Below are 24,327 nucleotides of genomic sequence, written 5' to 3' on the forward strand. Positions count from 1 at the left end.
TTCTGGATGTGGCTTTTTATTTTCGAAACCACAGACCTTGCTTTCTTATTCTTATTACTGTGACAAAAACAAAACAGTTTAAGGCTCTAGGAAGAGCACATAAAGAGCTATGTATCTGTCCTCAGCTGTCCTCTGTGGTGCCTATATGGTAATAGATCATTCAGTAACAGGTTAAACTTCAGAGACACGTGAGCAGGTCTGACAGGAAAAGGTCAGCTTGAGGATTTTTTTCATTTTTTCCTACCCAACACCTATTTACTAGCTTTAGAAGTTTTACTCCTTCATGTCCATCTACATTTTCAGTGAACTATTGCAGTGATTTTTTCAAACACAAGAGGTCATGAGATTCTGCCTTGCCTCCATGGTGTTACACATCTCAAAGGACAGAAACCCATCTCAGAAGACAGCTCCTGCCACTGAGAGATCACAGCTTAGGAAGGAGAAAGCTAAGTAGGAACAAGAAAATGGAAGTGATTTTTCTATGGTAGAAGACAGGTAAATTTTGTCTTGCAAGGGCATGCAGCCAAATGTCAAGGCTTCTTGTCTAGACACACTTATCTGAATGACTCCACCAACCTATATAATTTGTGACACTCTGAATCAGCCATTATATTTCCACAGTACAGCTCAACAAATTCTTCTGGTATTCCAGGAGTTTCTTTGGTCTGTTTCATTTTGTTTCCTATGATCATTCATACAACTGTGTCTTTTAGAAAAATGCTCTCAGAAAGTAAATACCTTCCTGTTCAATACAGAGGTGTTACTAAAAAACTCAGCTGTTACAGTATACTGTGGATAGTGAATATTCACATGAGAATCAACATAATGGAAGGATGCATGCAGGGATTTATAGAATATACAAAGTTTAAACTCGTAGGAACAACACCTGCAGCATGAAGGATGGAGAGGGAGAAACAAAATCAGTGAATGCTTTTCAGAGGAGATGCTGGCCTTATAGAATAGAAAACCTTTCTGAAAACTCTCAGATGCTCCAGCTATGTCACTGTACCTATGATTTCCTGTTCTGTCTCCCACAACCCTTGACTTGTTTCATCTTGCTTCACCTGAAGACAATGTTAACAACTATAAGAATTTAACTCTTCTGAAAGGGGCAGGAAAAAGTATATCAGGGTTCAGTCTTACAAGCTGAGTTCTTCTGGATAACTGAATGATGTGCAGGACTGCTTCATGTTCAGTCCTGCCATTTCATCCAGGAGACAGAACGTGCAATGGGAATATTTAATAGTGAATATTTTAATTTTGTTGCCTCTTTCTCAGTTGCTGTGTTTTCATTGTCATCATCATCTTTCTTGTATGAAACAAGATCATTCAAGTGTGAGTAGAGACAAAAAAGTGTAATTATCATGGTTGCCTGGTGAGCATATTGAGAAGATGAGCTGGAGGACGAATGGACAAGCAGAGTATTACTGCAGTCAGATCACAAATATGAGCTTACAGAAACCACATTGCAAAGAAATAATTTTGATATTATTGTTGGTGCTACCCAACTGGGAAAAGGCAATCACCATAAGTATTATTTGACCGGTAGCCAAACACAATTTTGAACAGTTGCTATTGATGAACAGCTCATAACAAATTTTAGCTGCCAAAAATTATAGAAAAAAAAAAGTATATTTTTGAGAAAATGGTAATCTGCTTATGGACAATCTGGGCAAACTGGGTACATTGGATAAAGTATACGTTGTGAATCATAGTTGTTCAGCTCTTGTAATAGTCTGGAAGTCTCTTAGGATTTAAAGCAAGTAGAACAACTGACAATCTTCGAGGAATTCAAGTGTGGTTTTATAATATCTGGTTCAATGGACTGAACTGGATCACTCTCACTAGCAATTATGTGTTTCACCAGGCATCTGGAAGCTTCATTGATGTTTATATTCTCCTGCAAATGAAAGAGAAGGGGAGGTTGATTAGTCAATATTAATTACAACATGCTGCGCATTTCCAGTGAGTAATTTAATTTTTCTCTAGACAACATCAAAGTTTACTTACCTCGATAAACAGCTTTCAAAAAATTACTGTCTTAAATAGTGCTTACTGTAGTTTTCAAGTTAGTTAGGTTTTATGTATATTATGATTTATGTCTTCTTTAAATTATACACAGAGCTCACTTCAAATTATTCCAAACTCCTGGTGATTTGATTGATTCAATAAATTAAACAAACAAATGCCAGAAGGATGTTAAAGACAGATGCCTGAAGTAAAGCTCCAGAATACATATTTCACTGCTTAAATAAACAGTTACTCTGATTTTCAAATTATTAATTACCGATCAGCAATTAGAGCCATCAATATCGCTTCTTTTTTAAAGCTTTCTCCACATTTTCAGGAAGATTTCTGTATACAATGTGCATAACAATACCTATGATACACCTAATTAATTTAATAAATGAACAATCTCAAGTTATTCACAAAAGAGTAAAAAGAGTTCTACATAATTCAGCATGCTCATTAGTTTTTTTGAGGTTGACTTCTCTTTCAGGTACCGACACGTAAGACAGAAATCCTCACTCTAGGGATTTAGAAAAAAAGGCGAAGCACATCTTCCTCTACACATGCCTTACTTTAACAGCACATGCAGCAATCCTCACTCTGTTTGTAGAATAAGCAAAGTTGAAACAGTCTGATCAGTAAAACATAGCTCAGCATAGTGTGTACAATAAGCACTAACACTGAGTTAGGAATTTTTTTTAATGACAGCCACTGATACATTTGGAATGAAAAGTCAGGCTTTCTGGTATAAAAGACACTCTTCTGCTCTTAATTCTTGGCATTAATTACTTATTTTATATAACAGGAGGCAGAAATCTCACTGTAGCTTAAATCTTCTGGGGAAATTATATCATACGCCCACACACATATAGAAATGCATACAAATATATATGTATATTGTTACATATATGCACATCCTCATCTTGCTCCATAAAGATTATGCTTTTATTTGCAATTTAAGACTGACTTAGGTCTCCAAGACGAATCTGGAGTGTGTTATACTGAGACTGTAAACACCTGTGCACACAATGCCATGAAGTCTGACTTCAATGAATGCTGAGCATCAATTCAGCATCACTGATAAAATAACCTGTAAAATTTAAAATGTGAAAAGGGTTTTTTTGCATGCACATGCTCAAACAAATCATATGAGGCAAGTATGAAGTGCAGCTATAAAAAAAGGAAACTGAAGCACGTGTGTGTGTGTTTCAGTAGAGATGGTAAAATTACACAAACACCAAAAGCTAAAGTAATGGATTCTGTGAGGCTGATTTCTAGTCCCCTTCAAATCAATGGCAAAGCTAAAAAAAATGCATTGACCACCCCCCTTTGCACCACAGAAAAAAGCTGAGTACTGGGGATGCAAATGAAACTTCTAATTAATACCAATATATCACAGTTTTCTTCAACTGCTCAACTGAATTTAAATATTTCAACTTTGACCTGTAAAGAACATCAGGTAGTGGGAAAAAAACAACTCTTTAGAACAGGCATTTACATTCTAACCCCAGAAAGTAATACAGATCTGGGAACTGGCTTTATACTGAGATGTTAAAATGTTACATGACGCCTTCAGACCGGTCAAGAAAATTCCTTAAGCCTTTACCAAGTTTTTTTCAGAACACTGTGAATTTTTATTAGAAAAAATAGACAGAAAAAAATATCTCCCTGTGTTGCATAGAAAGCTGAAAACAAAACAGGATTGTTAAATACATAAAACCATATCCGTAAAAATATTTTAGATTGTGTTTTTCTTTGTTAGTGGACTGATAATCATTCCATTAATGCATGTGCTGCTTCTCTCTTGAGATGGCAGCAAATGCTTTCCAAACAATGTCCTAGTGATTATCTGAGATTGTGCCCAATTTTATTGATGTTCAGATGTGGTGGTAAATGATGTGAAATCCAGCTGGAGGCCAGTGACAAGTGGGGTTCCCCAGGGCTCAGTGCTGGGTCCAGCCCTGTTCAATGTCTTTATCAATGACCTGGATGAAGGCATCGAGTGCACCCTTAGCAAGTTTGTGGATGACACTAAGCTGGGTGGAAGTGTCGATCTGCTGGAGGGTCGGGAGGCTCTGCAAAGGGATCTGAACAGACTGGACCACTGGGCTGAGGCCAATGGCATGAGGTTTAACAAGGCCAAATGCCGGGTCCTGCACTTGGGGCACAACAACCCTGTGCAGTGCTACAGACTAGGAGAAGTCTGTCTAGAAAGCTGCCTGGAGGAGAGGGACCTGGGGGTGTTGGTTGACAGCCAACTGAACATGAGCCAGCAGTGTGCCCAGGTGGCCAAGAAGGCCAATGGCATCTTGGCTTGTATCAGAAACGGTGTGACCAGCAGGTCCAGGGAGGTTATTCTCCCTCTGTACTCGGCACTGGTGAGACCGCTCCTCGAATCCTGTGTTCAGTTCTGGGCCCCTCACCACAAGAAGGATGTTGAGGCTCTGGAGCGAGTCCGGAGAAGAGCAACAAAGCTCGTGAAGGGGCTGGAGAACAGACCTTATGAGGAGAAGCTGAAAGAGCTGGGGTTGTTTAGCCTGGAGAAGAGAAGGCTGAGGGGAGACCTCATTGCTCTCTACAACTACCTGAAAGGACGTTGTAGAGAGGAGGGTGCTGGCCTCTTCTCCCAAGTGACAGGGGACAGGACAAGAGGGAATGGCCTCAAGCTCCGCCAGGGGAGATTTAGGCTGGACATTAGGAAAAAATTCTTCACAGAAAGGGTCATTGGGCATTGGAACAGGCTGCCCAGGGAGGTGGTTGATTCACCTTCCCTGGAGGTGTTTAAGGCACGGGTGGACTAGGTGCTAGGAGGCATGGTTTAGTGTTTGATAGGAACGGTTGGACTCGATGATCTGGTGGGTCTCTTCCAACCTGTTTTTTCTATGATTCTAAAATTCTAAGTGACTTTGTACCTTGCTTCTCATCTGTTCCACATACCAGTTGCCATCTGAAACATGGGAGAAGGCTGGAGCTAAATACAAGCTCAGAAACAGCTCTGCTGTCTGCTGGGAGTCACCCTTCCTCTCTTGCTCCCTTTAGACTCTGGCAGAAATTTTTATCCACACATCTTAGACAGTTCATCTAAATGTTTAGGATAAGGAAATGCCTGTCCAATCCAACATGTTATGGGAAGGGTTTTTTGTTCCTCTTCTCGCATACAGAACAAAAGGCAGAATTTATTTGCATGAGTGCAAGTGCTTTAAACAGTGAAACCTTGCAAACCAGTGCATTTTTCTTAGAGAAATAATAGCTCAGTCACATAAAATTCATCAGGTGCATCTGAAGGGGTAGTGCCTTGGCAAAAAGGAAAGTAAGCATGAACTGAAAACAGAAGTCTTTTCAAGTGGAATGGCCAGAGCCTAGGATGATCTAGAATTCAGTATTTAGAATATTTTCAGTTGGAAGGAGGCTACAGTGATCATTTAGTCCATCTAGTGATCATCTCTAGCGGTATCTACTCCCACTTCACAGATATTCAGTAGACCTGGGCAGACACCTACCAAGGAAACAGCAAATTCAGTCCAAAATGCAATTAACATAGAAAGAAGAAATATGGGTCAAATTTGGTTAATTATTTATTAAAAAGGAAAAACAGCAATGTAGAAAAATATCACCAAAACTCAATATTTCAACTTGCTGTGTAAAACATACGTGCATTTTCAAATCTGGCTTTCTTTCCCGCAAGAGGTTTAATAAGGCAATAATGCTTTGATTTGAGTCCTGGCTTAAGTAAAGTAGCATTGATTTTTCCTTTTGAATTTTTGGGCTCAGGTCTGGCACATGGACTTCCATCCATTGCCTATACCCATTTTATGGTTTTATAAGCTTGTGTTCATTCCCCCTTTCCCACTTCTACAAAATGCTGATCTTAAGCCTCGGACAAAGAGGGTTTCTGTTAATCATAGAATCATAGAAAAAACAGGTTGGAAGAGACCCACCAGATCATCGAGTCCAACCGTTCCTATCAAACACTAAACCATGCCTCCTAGCACCTAGTCCACCCGTGCCTTAAACACCTCCAGGGAAGGTGAATCAACCACCTCCCTGGGCAGCCTGTTCCAGTGCCCAATGACCCTTTCTGTGAAGAATTTTTTCCTAATGTCCAGCCTAAATCTCCCCTGGCGGAGCTTGAGGCCATTCCATCTTGTCCTGTCTCCTGTCACTTGGGAGAAGAGGCCAGCACCCTCCTCTCCACAACCTCCTTTCAGGTAGTTGTAGAGAGCAATGAGGTCTCCCCTCAGCCTTCTCTTCTCCAGGCTAAACAACCCCAGCTCTCTCAGCCGCTCCTCATAAGGTCTGTTCTCCAGCCCCTTCACGAGCTTTGTTGCTCTTCTCCGGACTCGCTCCAGAGCCTCAACATCCTTCTTGTGGTGAGGGGCCCAGAACTGAACACAGTATTCAAGCAGTGGTCTCACCAGTGCTGAGTACAGAGGGAGAATAACCTCCCTGGACCTGCTGGTCACGCCATTTCTGATACAAGCCAAGATGCCATTGGCCTTCTTGGCCACCTGGGCACACTGCTGGCTGTTCAGTCAGCTGTCAACCAACACCCCCAGGTCCCTCTCCTCCAGGCAGCTTTCTAGACAGACTTCTCCTAGTCTGTAGCACTGCTTAGGGTTGTTGTGCCCCAAGTGCAGGACCTGGCATTTGGCCTTGTTAAACCTCATGCCATTGGCCTCAGCCCAGTGGTCCAGTCTGTTCAGATCCCTTTGCAGAGCCTCCCGACCCTCCAGCAGATCGACACTTCCACCCAGCTTAGTGTCATCTGCAAACTTGCTAAAGGTGCACTCGATGCCTTCATCCAGGTCATTGATGAAGACATTGAACAGGGCTGGACCCAGCACTGAGCCCTGGGGAACCCCACTTGTCACTGGCCTCCAGCTGGATTTCACACCATTTCCCACCACTCTCTGGGCCCGGCCATCCAACCAGTTTTCCACCCAGGAGAGTGTGCACCTGTCCAAGCCAGAGGCTGACAGTTTCTCAAGCAGAATGCTGTGAGAAACACTTGCAGCAAGGAGCATTTATTCATGCCCACAAAGCAACTCCTACTGTCCCATCTCTATGCCTTGACCACTTCTTCACCACTTCCTTTCTGATGCTAGTGTTGCCTTTTTGTTACAAACCTAATCCTAGGTGTCTACTGCATGTCCCAGGTCTGTGGATCAGACATGACTGTATTCTAGTCTGTCTAATGAAATATTGATTTTGGCACCTCTTCTCCTACTGAGTGTTTTGCAATAAAAAACAAAACAAACCAACCAAAAAAACCCCCAAACCCCAAAAATCAATACTCTACTAGGCAGTGAAGCAGTTGCAGACAATAGATGATCTGCTATCCAAACACAGACACCCGAAGACTTGTTAATTTTAGAAAGCAGGAGGCATTGAAAGGCAATCTAGGGAAGGACAGAGAAAAAAGAGCAGGTGACAATCCACCCAACAAATACAAAGAAACCAGCATCAGAGTGTAAGATTGGACTGAGAGGAATAATCACAGATACCCTACTAACTGTATTGAAACGTGGACATGGCCACAATTTTGACTAAAAAAGGAATAAATTATGTTTCAAAAAAGAAAGAAAATATAGGTGAGACAACTGAGTGAAATGAAACCTTTTTGTCAGTCTGCCTGTTGAAACTGCTTAACTATCATCTCCCTTATGTTTTTTGCTCTACACAAAGCACCACGAGAATTATGATGATTGCTGCAGTTCTGATTTTTTTCTCCTCTCCTCTCCTCTCCTCTCCTCTCCTCTCCTCTCCTCTCCTCTCCTCTCCTCTCCTCTCCTCTCCTCTCCTCTCCTCTCCTCTCCTCTCCTCTCCTCTCCTCTCCTCTCCTCTCCTCTCCTCTCCTCTCCTCTCCTCTCCTCTCCTCTCCTCTCCTCTCCTCTCCTCTCCTCTCCTCTCCTCTCCTCTCCTCTCCTCTCCTCTCCTCTCCTCTCCTCTCCTCTCCTCTCCTCTCCTCTCCTCTCCTCTCCTCTCCTCTCCTCTCCTCTCCTCTCCTCTCCTCTCCTCTCCTCTCCTCTCCTCTCCTCTCCTCTCCTCTCCTCTCCTCTCCTCTCCTCTCCTCTCCTCTCCTCTCCTCTCCTCTCCTCTCCTCTCCTCTCCTCTCCTCTCCTCTCCTCTCCTCTCCTCTCCTCTCCTCTCCTCTCCTCTCCTCTCCTCTCCTCTCCTCTCCTCTCCTCTCCTCTCCTCTCCTCTCCTCTCCTCTCCTCTCCTCTCCTCTCCTCTCCTCTCCTCTCCTCTCCTCTCCTCTCCTCTCCTCTCCTCTCCTCTCCTCTCCTCTCCTCTCCTCTCCTCTCCTCTCCTCTCCTCTCCTCTCCTCTCCTCTCCTCTCCTCTCCTCTCCTCTCCTCTCCTCTCCTCTCCTCTCCTCTCCTCTCCTCTCCTCTCCTCTCCTCTCCTCTCCTCTCCTCTCCTCTCCTCTCCTCTCCTCTCCTCTCCTCTCCTCTCCTCTCCTCTCCTCTCCTCTCCTCTCCTCTCCTCTCCTCTCCTCTCCTCTCCTCTCCTCTCCTCTCCTCTCCTCTCCTCTCCTCTCCACAAAGCAGAGCCCAAGCCAGAGGAAACTGCATGAAACCTGGTTCAGCACATGGTGGCTACTTGGAAAGTGAAAGATGGTGTAGTTTGAAGCCTTCTCATGATAATGTAGGAATATAACACCTTCCTTTCCCAAGGCTTGTGGAAGAGTTTTTACTGCAAGATGAAAAAGGAAGGATCTTACCCATATTATGGTGCCATTGTTGCTATCGGTTCTCTTTTCCTGCTTTTGCTCTACTGCTCACATTGACATCCTGGTTTAGCATGGAAGCTTTTATGAAACCCTTTCCTGGGCATCTCCCCTTGCCCTGTCCCCTGAGATGCCTAACCCATTTCTGTAGCTTTTGTTCCTCAGTATGACTCAGCACCTGCAAGACCCTATCACAGTCAGTGATGCAAGAGATAAGTTGTGAATCCAGCCCTAAGTGATTTACCCTGCATAAACCTGCCAACGTCTGCTAGAGCAAGAACCATTTTCTGTGGTGATGTCTCACTACTTGAGTTGTGTTTCCTTTTGACCTCATCAAGAAGGAATGCAGAAGTGAAAATCAGCACAGGCTACTTTATTCTATTACCAAACAAAGCAAGGGAAAGAAAATAACTCAGAACAATCTCTGAAATTCAGAAAGGAAAACTCAAAGACACAGATGAAATTACACATCTCCTTTAAATATATGTTTTCAAAGAGCAGTTTTAGGGAAAGGATACCAACCCAGAGCAGAGAAGGAGAGTTACAAGATTTAAAACCTTTGAAGATATTTTTATGAGAAATAATGCCATAGCTTTGTAACGCAGCAATCAACTGAAAGGAAAATAAAAACTTTACTGAATTTGTCTCGGAACAGTACATAAGCTCAGCAAGCTTCTTTGCATTCTGGCTTGCCTTACCCCCATCTGTCAGCATTAATGTAGATGCAGAATATTAACATTTAGAGCATTCCATTTTAATATATGGAATAAATCCTCTCAGACTAGACTGTCTATTAGCCCTGTAGAGAAGAAAAAAGCCTTTGCTAGTTTTATTGGCCTGAGTCACTTCCAAATAAAATTTGTCTTTCTTTGCCATGCAGATATCTTAGATTCGTCTCTCTCATTTATTTCTGGTATAAAATTGTTTCTTTTCTAAATTTGGGTAGCTTCTTTCTCTGATTGAATTTGATGCCAATGAATCTTATCTTGAAAGTCAGTGTATATGCCTAGCATGGGCACCTGGGGCGGTATAGAGCCAGTCCTGCTTAGAGACATGACTCTAGTACTGGACTTAAAGGGAATGAACTTCTCTCAAGCAAACATTTAACAAATTCTGAAATGTTCAGGTACTGGATGGGAATCTAATGGGAATCACGTACTTTCACATTTTTTTTCTATAACCCTAAAATACAGGAGCAGGAATATGACTTTCAGGATGTTATAACCTGCACCTCCCTGCACCAAGCAGTCCAAAGGAATGGCTCCACATGCTCCCTTAGCAGATCTCCTTTGTTATTTGCTGGCAGCAGAGCCTTTTTAAGATGTGCCATACTATTGTGGTTGTGTTTTTCTAGAAAAGACAAAAGCCATTCAGATTCATGAAAGTGAAATTCCTGGATGCAAACTCCTATGACCACAACCCTGCTAAGACAATAATTTGTTCAATTGAATTCTTAGAGCTGGTTGGATATTCTGCAGGAAAACTGTTGGACTAAGTGACCTCCAGAGGTCCCTTCTGACCTCAGTTCCGTGATTCTGTGAATTTCCAGCTTTTGGCCAGCAGGAAATAACTTATTTCATAAAAGTGCTCCAAGGAACTACAGGACAGCTCTAATACCCGTAGGATGACCTGAAGAAACTCCCCTTCTTTCAGTTGCAGGAAACAAACTCTGCAGAGGATTCTGCACTGAGTGACGATATATCTGAACCAAAAGCTTCTGCCTGAGGTGTCAGCTTCATTTCTTGGTTTACAGCAGAAGCTGAAGTATTTTCTAAGGCTCTGTGTGTTAAAATTTGTTACACACTTTTTTGAGTGAATTAAAAAGACTACATACCCCTAACTGGGTCTGTCAGTCTCGAATGGATTGCTTTGATTTCAGCTACCAGATCAAGGGAGTAATTGTAATATGTCAGTCTATAGTACAGTTTGGGGGTTTTTAACTTTCATAATGATTGTCCTGTGAGAAAAATTGAAGAATTTGTGATTTAAACAAATGATAGTCGAGCTTTGTCCATGCACAGAACTGACTGGTAAGATGAGTAGAATTGCTGTCCTTACTTTAAGGGAAGAATAAGCTCGATCAAAGGATAGACTGGCTTTCTGAAGGTTACCCGGTAGATCGGTAGCAAAGAGGACTCCTGATTCCTAGTCCAGCATTTAGGCACAATGGCAAAATGTGGACCGCCTGACAGAGAAACACTGGAGAAAGGACATGTTATTTTCTACCTTAAAGATACTAGGATGTGTCCAAGTAGCCCAGAGACTTGGTGTTCATTCAGTTTCTAGGCCATGATGCTCAGCAGACAGAAAGGTGTGTGCTTAGCCTAGTTTGGTAAGGATCTGAAAAACATGGCTCTGAGCCCTTCTGGGGAGTTTGGACAAAAAGTGAATGTCGTTTCATCTGATTCTGTATTGTTGACAGCAGAATTACAGCAGAGAAAAGAGGAACACAGGCATAATCACATCTCAGCTATGGTTAGTTGTAAGGTATTTCAAGTTGTTTCTGAAGCAGGTATTTTCAAGCACATTTAGTTTTGCCTGACTTGCCTGTTTTGATGCACAAGTTCCATTTTCATTATAAAGTGATAATAAGCTTGAGATCACTGCTTTTCTAAACCAAGGCAAAATCTTGCCTCTTTGAACCAAGACTGGTGGTGAAAACAGTTTAAAGGCTTGGACATGTGAGTGGAACTCTCAGCTATTCTGGCCACATGCTGGATAATTAAATGCGTGACAGGAAGGAGAAATTTCCTTCCTTTAAAAAACCTGCATGTTTAACAATAGTTGTAGTCATGAAATCTGTTAAAGAATGTACTACTAAGGGTTATTTTGTGACTATCTGGAGATGTGCATTTCAGACTGCACTCAATGTGAGGAAACTAAATATGCATATATAAAAGAGACCAGCGTCTCCATGGGATAAATGGTGATATGTATTACTTACAACTACACTGCATTGTGCCGTTGCTTCATAAGGCCCTTCTTACATGGCAAACTCAGGATAAATTCATTTGTCTTTGTAGGGATTAGAAGACTGGAACAGGCTGAGTATTTTGTTTAGATTAATGTAGGAATCAAAACTAATACATGAGGATGCATTAGGTGGCTCAAGTGCTTTATATTGAAATTTTTAATAAAAACAACACCAGAGAATGATACAGTGATGGCTTTTGCTGTAATCTGTCATTGCTATAGACGTAAACTTCAAACCATTGACAACTTGAAATATGGAAGGTTCATATATAGCATGCTACTATCTGCAAGGCATCCAAATGTAAAAGATGCACCTCTAGTGAGGTGCTTACATACAAAATATGCATAAATCAATTCAGTTTGCTCAGAAGGCTATAACATTTCCAAGCATGTCTCCAGAAAACCTCCGGAGACGTAATTATTCCAGGATACCACAAAAAATGAGTCATTACTTAATTGAACCATTAGAACTCCTAGCTATAATATCATATGATGACTTCTCTGTCAGTGTTTTTCTGCTTCAGAAAAGACTTTCTATTCTCTACAGCAAACACAGTGAGGTTTTTATTTTCCCCAGACCCAAGTTTAATTATTTAATATGCCCTAGGCTGAAAGAATATCAGACACATGTAACATCCAATATTTTAAAACAGCAGTAATAATAAATTTTGTTTAGAAATTATGTGCAGGTTTTAGTTCATAACTTAGATCAAGTGGGGAAATTATTCTCATCTAACTTGGTCTAAGTGTTGTGATTCTACCGTCTTCAGTAGAATTACTCTTCTTTGCATCATTTTCAAGTCAGGAATCTCTGATTCTAGGTGGAAATCAGGTGTGGAGTTGCAGAATAACAGATCCTAGCTTTTAGTCTATAGCAGCAGAGAATGTCTGATAACAGAGCCATGTGTCCTCAACTTTCACTGCTCCCTTCCCAGTGTCTTTTGAGGATAAGCCTTGTTATTGCTAGATTTCTTTCTGTTCATACATAATGCACTAGTAACCTGAGGACTGCTTGGCTTTCTGAGTTAAATAAAGTAAGAAGAATCTAGATGTTTCTTTTATTTAAAATAATTCAAAATAAAAATTCTATGTGGCTTAGAAAAACTTGGAAAAATTTTCCTCTGTGGTGACCTTTTAAAAACTTACATGTCCTTTAGTTCTGCCCAAGACCAGATCCATCATCATGGTAATACCTCTCTGTTACCTTTGAAATAGTTTGTACATTTATTCTTTATCATGACCTGCAATCACACCCTTGGCACAATAAATCTGGTTGCTCTTTCCAAGAGGTGGACAGGTGCTTGCTGGGGACTAATGCGTGGAATTGATGGTACAGACTCTTTCCCCATAGGCCAATAAGCAGTGACTATCTACATGGCTTTGAAAATCTAAACCTAGAATCAGGAAAAAGTGTCCCTGTATCTTTAATAAATTGTCCATCCTGTTCCCTCTCATTCTCTTTGAAAGTCTTTTAGATGCAGGCATTTTAAAACAATCTGTTATTCATTTCTCTCCACGTGATTTTTGTGGTGGTTTTGCACTCAGGCCTCAATTTTCAGTGAATTAGTCCTTGTCCCTGGGAAATGTTGACTCATACATGTTAGAAATAAAGAAAAAGTAATTCTGAAGAAAACAGCCATATACAGTGTTACGAATCACTTGAAACTGGGTCCCAAGTATTCACAACCATGTACTTCATGTTATTTGTGGCCTGAAAGACAGTTAGACACCTAACAGAATATTGGAAAGGGCCAGGATATGTAATCCTTATACAAATAATAATAGTTTGTCCTGTAATAATCTCCTAACTCTCCACATAGTCCACTGACAGCTACCATTCCAAATGCTTCATTCTCTGGGTTTCTTTAGCTTTCTGCCATAATTATTATGAAGAAGCTGATGTAGGAGATCTTGGCCTTCTTGGCCTCTTTCTTAAACCAGAGCAAGACACTTGTTGCAGTATAAGTCAGGTTATCCTAGAGAGGAACACTGGATTTTTGTGGCTTCATGCAGCAGAATTAGCAGAGATCCACAGACCTGAATCCAAATCAGGTCCTGTACATACGGGAATGGGAAGTAACCTGTTGGTGCAGCAAGACAATTTACATATTGACTTAGACCAAAATGTCTCCCTAAAATGGCATTTTGAAGAAATAGTGACTAGTTTTAAGACTCATTAATTAAGAAAGCAAAGATATTGATCACAAAGACATAGAATGGTTTAGGTTGGAAGGGGCCTTTAAGTGTCATCTAGTCCACCCTCCCTGCACTAAGCAAGGACATTTTCAACTAGATCAGGTTGCTCAGAGCACTGTCCAATGAGACCTTGAATATTTCCATGAATGGGCAATTTACCACCTCTCTGTGCAAGGTATATCAGTGTCTCACCACCCTCAGCATAAAAGAATTCTTCTTTACAGCTAGTCTGAATCTCTGCTGCTTTAGCTTAAAACCATTACCCCTTGTCCTGTCACTACAGGTCCTACTAAAATGTTTGTCCCCATCTTTCTTATAAGCCCCCTTTAACTACTGAAAATCTACAATCTCAGCCCAGAGTTCACGAAATGCTTGCAGTAGTCTAGGATATGCTACTAGTCACCTGCTGTTCCTACTGCTGATTACAAGTGAGACTTCTTTTAAATATAATGCTTAAAGAATGAGCCAGGGCCAGAAAATTAACATATAAGTATACACTCCAAATACTCTTAAAAAACTTTCATAAGGTGCTTAAAAAAACCTGAACAATTGAAAGTAGCAGTTTGGATTGCAGTCTGCTAACAAACTATGTCAAATCAGAGCCAGACAGTTTACATTTAAAACATCCAAGCATTCCACAGAGCTGTTGATGATCAGCTTTCATAACTGTTGATCAGCTTTCATAACTGGAGAATACAACAAACACAACATTCACTGTTTTGTTCTATTCAAGTCAACATATCACATTCCAGCTCTCCAAATCTTGCATACACTGAGATTATCTGAGAAATCTGAAATTGATATATAGGACCACTGTATGTTGGGCCTTTATACTCAGAAAGTCCCAGTGCTCTATCTGATTTGTATCTCTATTTTTATATAGGCGCCCAGGAAATCTGTACCCAGGCAAGGAATTGAACCTTACAGCAACTCATTCGGCGCTTGAACCACTGATCTTTCCTTTCTCCCCAGATAAATGATTTTTTTGAAAAAGCTTTTGAGAATGAGAGTTTATAACAGTAAACATTGTACAAGTGCTACAATAGACTGACCTTTTTTCTGGAATCTAACACAACAAAATTATTGTCTCAAATCAGCATTTCTCAGGCAAAGCGGTTATATAAATATTTAGAGATAATATTCACTGTTAAGAATTATGAAAAATATCCTCAAATCCTCAAAAGGTAGCTTTTGTGCCTTGGCAAAGGTCATGTTCCTCCCTAGGCTATTATACAGTAAATTGTTGACAGGTCACATAATTTACTGCTGGCCTATCATATTAAAGCAGCTGTATTTCATAATGTTGCATATAATTTGCTTCGCAATAAAAGTACTAAAGGAAATAGCAATGTATTAAGTGACAAATTCACCTTTAATTGATTCCACAAAGAAAGGAGCTTTGCAGGATACACATTTTGAACAAGTGATTTATTTTAAGAACCAATTTCTCTGCACTTGGAGAAACATTTAAAAAAAAAAATGGCAACATTACCTTGGCTGATGTTTCAAACCAGCCCACGAACCCATTCTCTTTGCAGAACTGATCCATCTTGATGCCGTTGTTCACAAGAACATCTATTCCCTGGTCACATTTGTTTGCTAAGAGGACTGCTGGCACAGGTTTGCCATTTGGAAGAACCAGCTTAGAGTCCAAATCCTCTTTCCATTTTGTCACTGCTTCAAACGTTGCAGGTCTTGTAACATCAAAGACAATAAATGCCCCCATGGCCTCTCTGTAATATACCCTGGTCATGTTTCCAAATCTTTCCTGACCTGTGATGAAGAAAGTTGGAGGAGAAAATAAAAAACACCACTTTTTAAGAATCCCTGCTTCCAATCTAGGTCAATATTTCACATAGCAGGTGAGAACAGGTGAGGTAGGACTTCATTTTGCAAGTCTCTGGAAAGCTACCCTTTGCTTTAATAGGTGCCATGCTAGACTCTTTTTTATGAAAATGCAAGAGAGTATAGCATGAAAAAAGGAGTTTTTAAGGGAAAACCCATGGAAATGTAATGGCTTTATGACAATCTTGAACTTCAGTGTAGAGTCTCATTAAAGTGACACATTTCTAGTTCTGTGGACAGTACCAAGGGTCTTGGTGTTTGTTATAGGACTTCAAACAGGAATCACAAAAGAAATTAGGTACCAGACTGGAAGCTCCTTGTTACTGTAGCGTCTTGTGGGAAACATCTAACACAACTGATCTGTTTGCGTATGAAGAAGATCTTGCATATGTTCATGAAGTGATAGTAATCAACAGCAACATAATTAAGCTCTGGAGCCATACCAGACATTAGAGTAATTAATTTATTTTTATGGAAAAAAATAAAACAGAGAGGCGAGAAAGGTGAATTTAAAGCCTTATTAATGTGAGAAGTATTCTAAGAAACAGCACAGCTGTAGCAATATGAAGAGCTGTACTGCTCTAGTGAAAAAAACTAGGAGGTGATGTTTCACATTAGGTGTGTTCAGAAGCCTTATGGTTTTATTTGCTCAATTCAAAGTGTATCCTGGGAACTTATTTACAGTAGTTTTATGAGTTAACATTATACTATACATACTATTGTATTCAAACATGGACATTCGTACATATCTATCATTTTATACGATTAACAGTGTAAAAGTTAGCAGAATTGACATCAGGATGCTGTATGTTGGTCAGCTGTGGGCTTGCTAATATATACGCTGTTTACACAGGAACTTTAAAAAAAAATGTTTGCAAGATGTCACAAAGAATTTTTCTTGAAGTGATAAACCAAAATTTCCATTGTTGTCTAGTGCTAAGCTGCGGTTCAAAAAAGAATAATTATGAATTCCTGAAACGTCTTACAATAACAGCAGTCTTTAAGAAAGACAACTCTTGTATTTAACCATGCACTTCCATAGCAGAGAAAAGGTGCTATGAAAATAGACAGCATTCAATGGAAACCTATTTCTAGGCTTATTTTCTCAATATGTGTAATTTTGAGTAGGTTAGGAAGACAAGAAGATTGGCAATCTGCCTCTGACCCTAGGAAGGTTACCTGTGGAGTTTTTATCTGATGGAAATTGTGCTGTCAAATGTAAGGCTGGGGTGAGAACTGAAGACTGCTGATTACTGGGCTTCTAGACCATGCAGTTTCACCTAATGGAAATAGCACTGAATGCACTTACAGGGTCAACACCATTTGTTTCTGATGTTTATCTTTGGTTTTATGCACTAGCTGTGCAGCAAAGAGAAAGTCATATACGTAATACAGAAACCAAACATGGATGCATTTTCTCCAAATGAATGTTAGATTTTTTTTCACCTTAAACAAGTGCTGTGTCCCACTGATAAAACAAGATAGAAATATATAATTTCTGGGAAATACAAGGTCATATTGAAAATTTCTTATCGCTATGCTTTATTAAAATGTCTTATGATTTGTATCAGTGCGTGAATCAGATGAATGGTTAAGTCATGTGCTATTGAATAATCTCCTTGTTAAGCAATTTTTTAATCTGCAATAATATGACTTTAACAAAAGTCAAAGCCTGATTAGAAACCTAGCAGTGAAGCAAGCAGCAAGATATACAATTAGTTTTTTGTACATATTGTATTTCAGCAATAATTTATACTTCTCACGTGAAGTTCTTGATATGCTTGCACTGTAGATGAGATGCAGATAATCTAAGAACAGATAAACTTGGACTTTACGTATGTATCGGGACACATATCTCAGATAAGTGGGACGTTATAGAATATGAAATAAATTATTAATTTGCAGCATAGAATCATTCATCACAAACAATCAGTTATTAGAGGAGTACAGGGTTCTTATGATGTCATCTTCTGCTAGTAGGGGCCTACAAAGTTCTGGTATGAAACTGTTTCCTCCTCCTGATTCCAGCTGCTTTTGCAGATACCTAGGTTTTTCACTGCACAAAAAAGCCACTGTGTTTGCAAAAGCAGTTTTATGCAGGAAGACAGAGCTAACCTATTTCCATTATCAATCATTTCAAAGAAAGAGAAAGAAAGGAGCTGTTGAGTAAAGTGCCCAAATCCTTTTTGAAGTGTCCTTTATCCCCATCAACTCTAAGTAATATATGAACATATTTATGTAAGTTTGAATGGAAAAGGGGCATTTTGTACACCACAGACTATTAGTTTTATGACATTTGCACAACAGTTTTACTTTTATTTAGTTTACACTTTGAAAAAAGTTATCTCCCGTGTTTACATTGTGTTTGAAGAGCTAAATATTGTGTCTAAGATTCCAAGGGGACTATTTTTTCCAAACATTCTCCCTTATGTGAACAAATAACTATCTTAATAGATGAGGTTCCTAGTATTTTTTTTCATTTAGTAGAATTATTTATTAAAATTGGCACTGTTTGATGTATTAAAGGTGTCAGAATTTGGCCTTAAGTTTTAAGCAACACAATGGCTTAGGCAGTAATGAGGCTAAAAAATACATCAACCATTAGGTGTTCAGTGGTATCTCACAGGCAACCTTGAACATTAGAATTTACTTTGTTGCAAGAGGGATTGTGGAAGATGGGTTTTGCTTTTCATTGGAAGGGTCAGAAACTTGTGAAATTGTTTGGTCAGGACCATTGTACTTTACTGCATCCCTTGCAAGGCCACTGGCATCTAGCATAAAACTCTCTAGTCTGATGGTCTTTATCCACTGAGATGGTGCTTTCTGTTGGGATTCATCACCCTTAACTGAGGTTCCAAAGAGTTTAATGGGTGTATATAAGATTAGGGCCCCTTTGTAGTCAGAAACTGAAAATGGTATCTAAAGGACATCTTTTCAGCAAGGATCGGCCTTTAAGAATGGCGATATTAACTTCATTTTGGAGGTATTTAGGCTCTACCCTCAACCCCCTGGTAAGCCCAGGGTGAGTAGCTTATATTCAAATGGTCCAGTACGAGATGTCTTAGTTTTAAACCAGATGGATCTTACCCTACTTTGAAGTGAATCCATTGAGACCAAGGGGCCAAAGCAACAAGATTTCTGCTACAGGGAAGGACTGTCTGTCTGAATGGCACATGTCTGCACATTTATCCTAATCTCAGTGGCACCTCTGCAGCAGGGAAAGGTATCATTTGGTGGGTGTAAGGCATTCAACAGCTGAATCTTTTTAGTTTATAAAAATGCACCCCACATAAATTTACCAGCATGACTAGTACTGAAATCTACAATTTCTATTAACTGCTATAATTTCTAATAAAGTTATAAAGACTAATGATAAAGTGTTAAAACTCAGCTATTTTCCACCATCTCATCCACAGTATCTGAAATATATTGCAAGATAAAATAGATTAAAATTGCCTAATGCCCAGTTTTACAATGGGTTTTACTTCTTGCCACCATCCATCATCCTGAGAGACAAAAGCTTCTGGGAAACATCATGCTTTAAAGAGGACCTTTAGCCAACATGAAGAAGCTGGAAATTGTGGAGACGATTTAAACAATTTTTACCTTCCACTTCAAAATAACTTTCAGAATTTTCACCCTTGAATTCAAGTAATCCTTATTATGGACTGTAACTTATGCAAGCCTTGAGATGGTGTTCAACACCCCAGAATGTGGAAATGTGGGCTATCACCAGAATCAGGCCCACAGACCCCACCATAAATCTATACTGAAATAAAACCATCACAGTGAGGGACTTATTTACATTTGCAAAACAGTAATTTCAAGGTAACTTAGCCCAGAAATCACCATGACTGTCTTATTTATGCATATGTACTGCAGTGTTTAGAAGTCACTAAAATCTTAAACCACTGAAGATGTGTTTTGCCTGGCATTAGTGAAGAGTCTGTTTACTCCTTCTGGAGCATAATAGTCTTAAAAACTTTAAAACTGCAAAGACATTTGGTTATATCTGTGCAAAGGCTGCTGTTTCCAAGGGTGAAAGTTGCAGGGAAAGGAAATGAAGCTGTTCTTTCATCACTGGTGTTGTGTGGATATTTCTAATGCATTGGACCACCTGTTTATGAGACGAGATCCAGCCCTGTAAAAGTAAACCAACATATTGTTGGTCACAACAAATAATCCAGCCCACACACATGCAGCAGGAGGAATAACGGTGATGCTGACACAACCGTGAAATAGTAGCAGGGGAGGGGGAAAGCTCTGAAGTGCAGCTCTCTGCCCTCCACTACACTCACAGAGCAGCTCCCTGCTGTAAATCTGCAGTTAAAACTGTTCTTAAGAGAAATCTCAGGGCTGAGTGGACACAAAACATGGACAGTAGCGCTGAGGTCAGCCTTGAAGAGAAATGAAGAGCAAATACACTCATTGCTGTCTGCAATAGCAGTCCCAGTCTGCATCTGCACCCCCACCACAACAGCCTTGTTCAAAATATGATTAAAAGTTTCCACTAAAGCTTTCCTTCTAAAAATCTGTTAATGAATTTAAAGGACAACCTCACAGAGGCAGCAGAAATGATAAGGAAACAAAAAACCCACATTGAATGAGGAGCAATATTTTCCAACCTGGTGATTCTATGATTCTTTGCCTACTACTATGATTCTGTATTTAAAGATGTAGTACACAGCAGTAAAGATGATGGTATACTTTAAAAGGGACATTAACACCAAAAGTGAGAGTTTGGGACATTGAATGGAACAAAATGGAACTGTTAGGAAGAAAGTAAAGCCAAGGAGAATTTTACCATGCATATCTCTCTGCACACAAAATAATAAAGATTCAGTCACTTGACACTGCATGCATGTCAAACGTGAATGCATATATTTTAATGGCAGTATGTTGTTACAGATATCATAACATCATAAACCATGATGTATTGTCAAATTATTCCTGTATAACACTCATAGCTTCAGGAATATATTATCTGTTAAAAATCCCAAATTTTAATGCAATATTACATGATGGAGAACCTCTTATCCTTGAATTATTTTTCCTAAAGCTTGGTTATCCTTATTGTTCAGCATTTATCATTCATCTAAATTAATAGTTTCAGCATTTAGCTCTTAGATCTTATTAGCATTTTGTTCACCAAATTAAAAAATACAGCAAAATATGTTACAGAAATATAAACTACTTTTAACTACAAAAGTAGTTGACACCAGATGAATCAAACCTACATTTTCTTCTTATATCTGTAAGGGTAAACAGAGATTGCTACCTTGGTCCTACCATGGCTGGAGTATGTCACCTCTCCCATGAAGTTACCACGCATGTAATTCCTACTAATAATATAGATAAGCTTGACACTAGTTTTACTCTAAACACTTTTGATAAAATTATTTCTAGGTTGTTAAACAATTTACCACTTGCTGATCCACACAGTGAAGTGCAAGGAAAAGTGTACATTATGCTTATTAGCAAGTTCACTTGCTGTATAACGGAGGAAGAGGAAAGGATGTAAAAGCTAAAATGACACCTGATATACACATACATATATTCATATATTGATATATTTGCAGCATTTGCTTCAATTCACTATGTCCAATGCTACGTCAACATCCTTCAGTTTGATTAGAGAGCAAAAATGTATTGTTTTACCTCCAAGTCTAAAGTGGAATTAATAAGAGATTCTACCAAAAGAGAGAAGCTATTCTGAGACTGGAGATTTTCTTTTCTGTCCTCTTATCCTCACATATTTGTATTTTGCAAGTGATGATATATGACCAGCCACAGTAAGGATAAAACACTTCCATTCCCTCCATATTTACAATCAGTTTTGCTTCTCTTTCATTTTTAAATAACTTTTTTTCTCATCAGGCAGGTGATTTATTGCTGATAACTTCTATGTCAGCACCACTCTGATCTGAATTCAGTGTGTTGCTTATAGAACTTATTTTCTATGTACAGCCATCAACAGCTAAAGATCCTTACACGGGAGTCATTAAAACTTAGACAGCAACTCTTTTTATTACCAGCCACTGTCCTGACCTTCACAGAGGTGCTTTGAATTGAGCGATTCATATGAAATTCAGTACTATGCTGTAATTCTCTCTGTCATGTGTGATAACTCAGAAAGCATGCTAGTCATTCAGTACTACAACTTGGTGTAATTGCTTTTGCGGCCTGACTGAAAGCTACATCATATGATCTGCCAGCACATGATTAGTAGTGTTATAAATCTCTGAAACAAGGCATGCAAAATACATTCTTTATGTCCCTGATGCATTCAGAATTTACTATCAAATGCTTTTTCTCATGCAGAAAAATTTTGCTGGATGTGTATGTATTTATTGTTAGAATTGGTCACTGGTGAGCACTAAAATCAATGTTTTCCCTATTATTCCAACTTGTAGTAAAGAAAAGTGAGCATATATATATATTCAATACCATAAAACCATGAGGATACACTGACATGTAAAAAAGCTGAGATTGTGCATGTTTTGCATAAAGCAGTGATGTTGCATAGGTTTTAGTACTTTGGTGCCAAATTCAGAGCTCAGACATGAGGTATCTAAGGGTAGAAGAAAGGCACTCCCTCGGCTGATAAGAATGTCAAGAATTTTCTCATTTCACTAGTTTTACTCAGTGCTGTTCCAGACTAGATGACTGAACCCACAGCTCTGGCCACAGTCTGGCATAGTTACCTAACAGCTGATATAATGTTCATGTCTGTGCCTTATTTAATGAATGTAACTTCTTAACTTAATTGAGTTTTAAAAATGCCCTCCTTTTTGCCATAAGCAACAGTGCTATAACTGTGCTTTGATTCCTACATACACCAAATGAAAAATAATTACTTATAGCCTGTGAAATTAGTTATCAAGATAAACTTCTATTTTGTAGAGTAAACGAAAAATGATTAATTCCTAGTAAGGGGAATGGCAAAAAAAAAGTTGTGGATTTAATTGGAAGACAAATATAAAACCTCCAAAATATGGGCTGCAACAATTTCAAATTGTGTAATTTTTAATTATGTAAGCATGTAAGGATAGCTGGACTTCTTTATTCTTTTTTTCCACACACAGAGTAAACTATTTTTTAGCTTGATGTTGGAATCAGGACAAGTAAACATGAGTAACTACATTTTTAACAACCAAGATTATTGCCAAATAGGAACATTTCTCTTTTCAAAGCATGTCAGAAGCTGTTTACATTTCATTGGGCCAAAGGAAGAAAGGTAGGACAGAGAGGAAGGAAAGGAAGGTATTACGAGAAAGTAACTGGGCAATACTTTTTCCTTATTTTGTAAACTATAAAAATAACCTTAACCATCTTATTGAGTCCCTCATCTTTTCCAACAAATTAAATAGATGTAACAGGAAATTCTTGTTACTCTCCTTCCCATCAGAGAGATCTGTTAGTCTGATGAGGGAAGCTGAACAGCAGCTGCAGGGGGAGAACTGGGGCATTTGGAGAGAGCTGTTTATGTTCCCACACTCATACGAAGACTTGGGATGAAAATCAGACAGGTCAGGTTTCACTCTAACACTTTTTGTTTGATGGTCTGCTGGCTTCAGGGAAACTCCAGAATTTCAATCTGCCCTTAAAGTTTTCTCTCCTCAGCCTCCACTCCCTCACTGCCTACCCATTGGTAGTTTCTAACTTAAAGTTTAGTACAAATGATATTACGTCTATATTTTCTATTGTCTCTGGATAAGTTATGGAGCAAAGGGTTCTCTGTACTCACCTGCAATATCCCAGAGCTGCAGCCGTACCACAGTCTCAGCATCCCAGCTCAGAACCTTCAAGGCAAAGTCCACCCCAATGGTGGCCCGGTAGTGGGGGGAGAAGTTCTGGTGGACATAACGCTTGATGATGCTGGTTTTGCCCACTCCCAGGTCCCCGATCACCAGAAGCTTGTAGAGGTGCTCCTTCTGACTGTGCTTCTGCATCTTTCCTGTGGCTGAGGCTGCTCCCTGCAAACTAATTGCATGCTCTGCCTGAGGAATCCTGCCAGCCCAAGGGGGAGAGAGGGAGTGAGGAACCGGGGAGGGAAGGAGAGAAGGTAGGTGGAGGCTTTCTCCCTTTGAACGGAAGCAGGATCACCAAGTCCAGCAGGCAGCCCTGCTAGGAGATGAATTGAGCAAGGGACTGGGGGAAGACTGTCTCCAAGAAAGTTTTGTGTGTATGTGTGTAAAGGTCAGCATGAGGTGTGTCTGGGATTAGTCTGGCTACTAAAGACTTTGCAGGAAACAGGGAAACAGTTTTGATCCCTGTTTCACTCCTTACTGGAAGGACAGCGTTTCTGCTGTGTACTAATTTTACATACTATTTTAATCATATCTTCTTGATGATAGTTTTTCATTCCATGCATCTTTAAAATGCCAGTCACTGCCAACAAAAAAGCAGGAATCACTTTGTAAATTGTTCATACCTCCATCAAAATGCAAAACTTAAACCAGTGTGACTTTAACTTTGGATGTGATTTGGTTTTAATCAGTGTAAGTTGCTGTGAATGCAGTTATATCACTAGGTGTGGCAATTATAGCAGTATAAACCTTCTTTACGTGTCCA

At 39.7% G+C, this 24,327-nt stretch overlaps 1 protein-coding gene across 1 annotated transcript; it reads right to left on the bottom strand.

The window, feature by feature from the left end:
- Nucleotides 1-325: 325 nt before the first annotated feature.
- RAB38 (RAB38, member RAS oncogene family) lies at nucleotides 326-23,782 on the bottom strand. Its single transcript, XM_069883375.1, has 3 exons — nucleotides 23,501-23,782; nucleotides 15,401-15,681; nucleotides 326-1,900 (listed from the first exon to the last, which is right to left on the bottom strand). Exons 1-3 carry the CDS (start codon nucleotides 23,703-23,705, stop codon nucleotides 1,748-1,750), a joined length of 639 nt encoding a protein of 212 aa, XP_069739476.1. The 5' UTR covers nucleotides 23,706-23,782; the 3' UTR covers nucleotides 326-1,747.
- Nucleotides 23,783-24,327: the final 545 nt, after the last annotated feature.

This window comes from Phaenicophaeus curvirostris, chromosome 1, assembly GCF_032191515.1.
Source record: "Phaenicophaeus curvirostris isolate KB17595 chromosome 1, BPBGC_Pcur_1.0, whole genome shotgun sequence".
Taxonomy (NCBI): Eukaryota; Metazoa; Chordata; class Aves; order Cuculiformes; family Cuculidae; genus Phaenicophaeus; species Phaenicophaeus curvirostris.

Excerpts from the sequence above, each read along its gene's own strand:
- RAB38 (XM_069883375.1), bottom strand. The coding sequence starts at position 23,705 with ATGCAGAAGCACAGTCAGAAGGAGCACCTCTACAAGCTTCTGGTGATC. Across the intron at positions 15,682-23,500 it reads GCAGCTCTGGGATATTGCAG|GTCAGGAAAGATTTGGAAAC; the intron begins GTGAGTACAGAG and ends TCTTCATCACAG. Across the intron at positions 1,901-15,400 it reads GGTTTGAAACATCAGCCAAG|GAGAATATAAACATCAATGA; the intron begins GTAATGTTGCCA and ends TTTCATTTGCAG.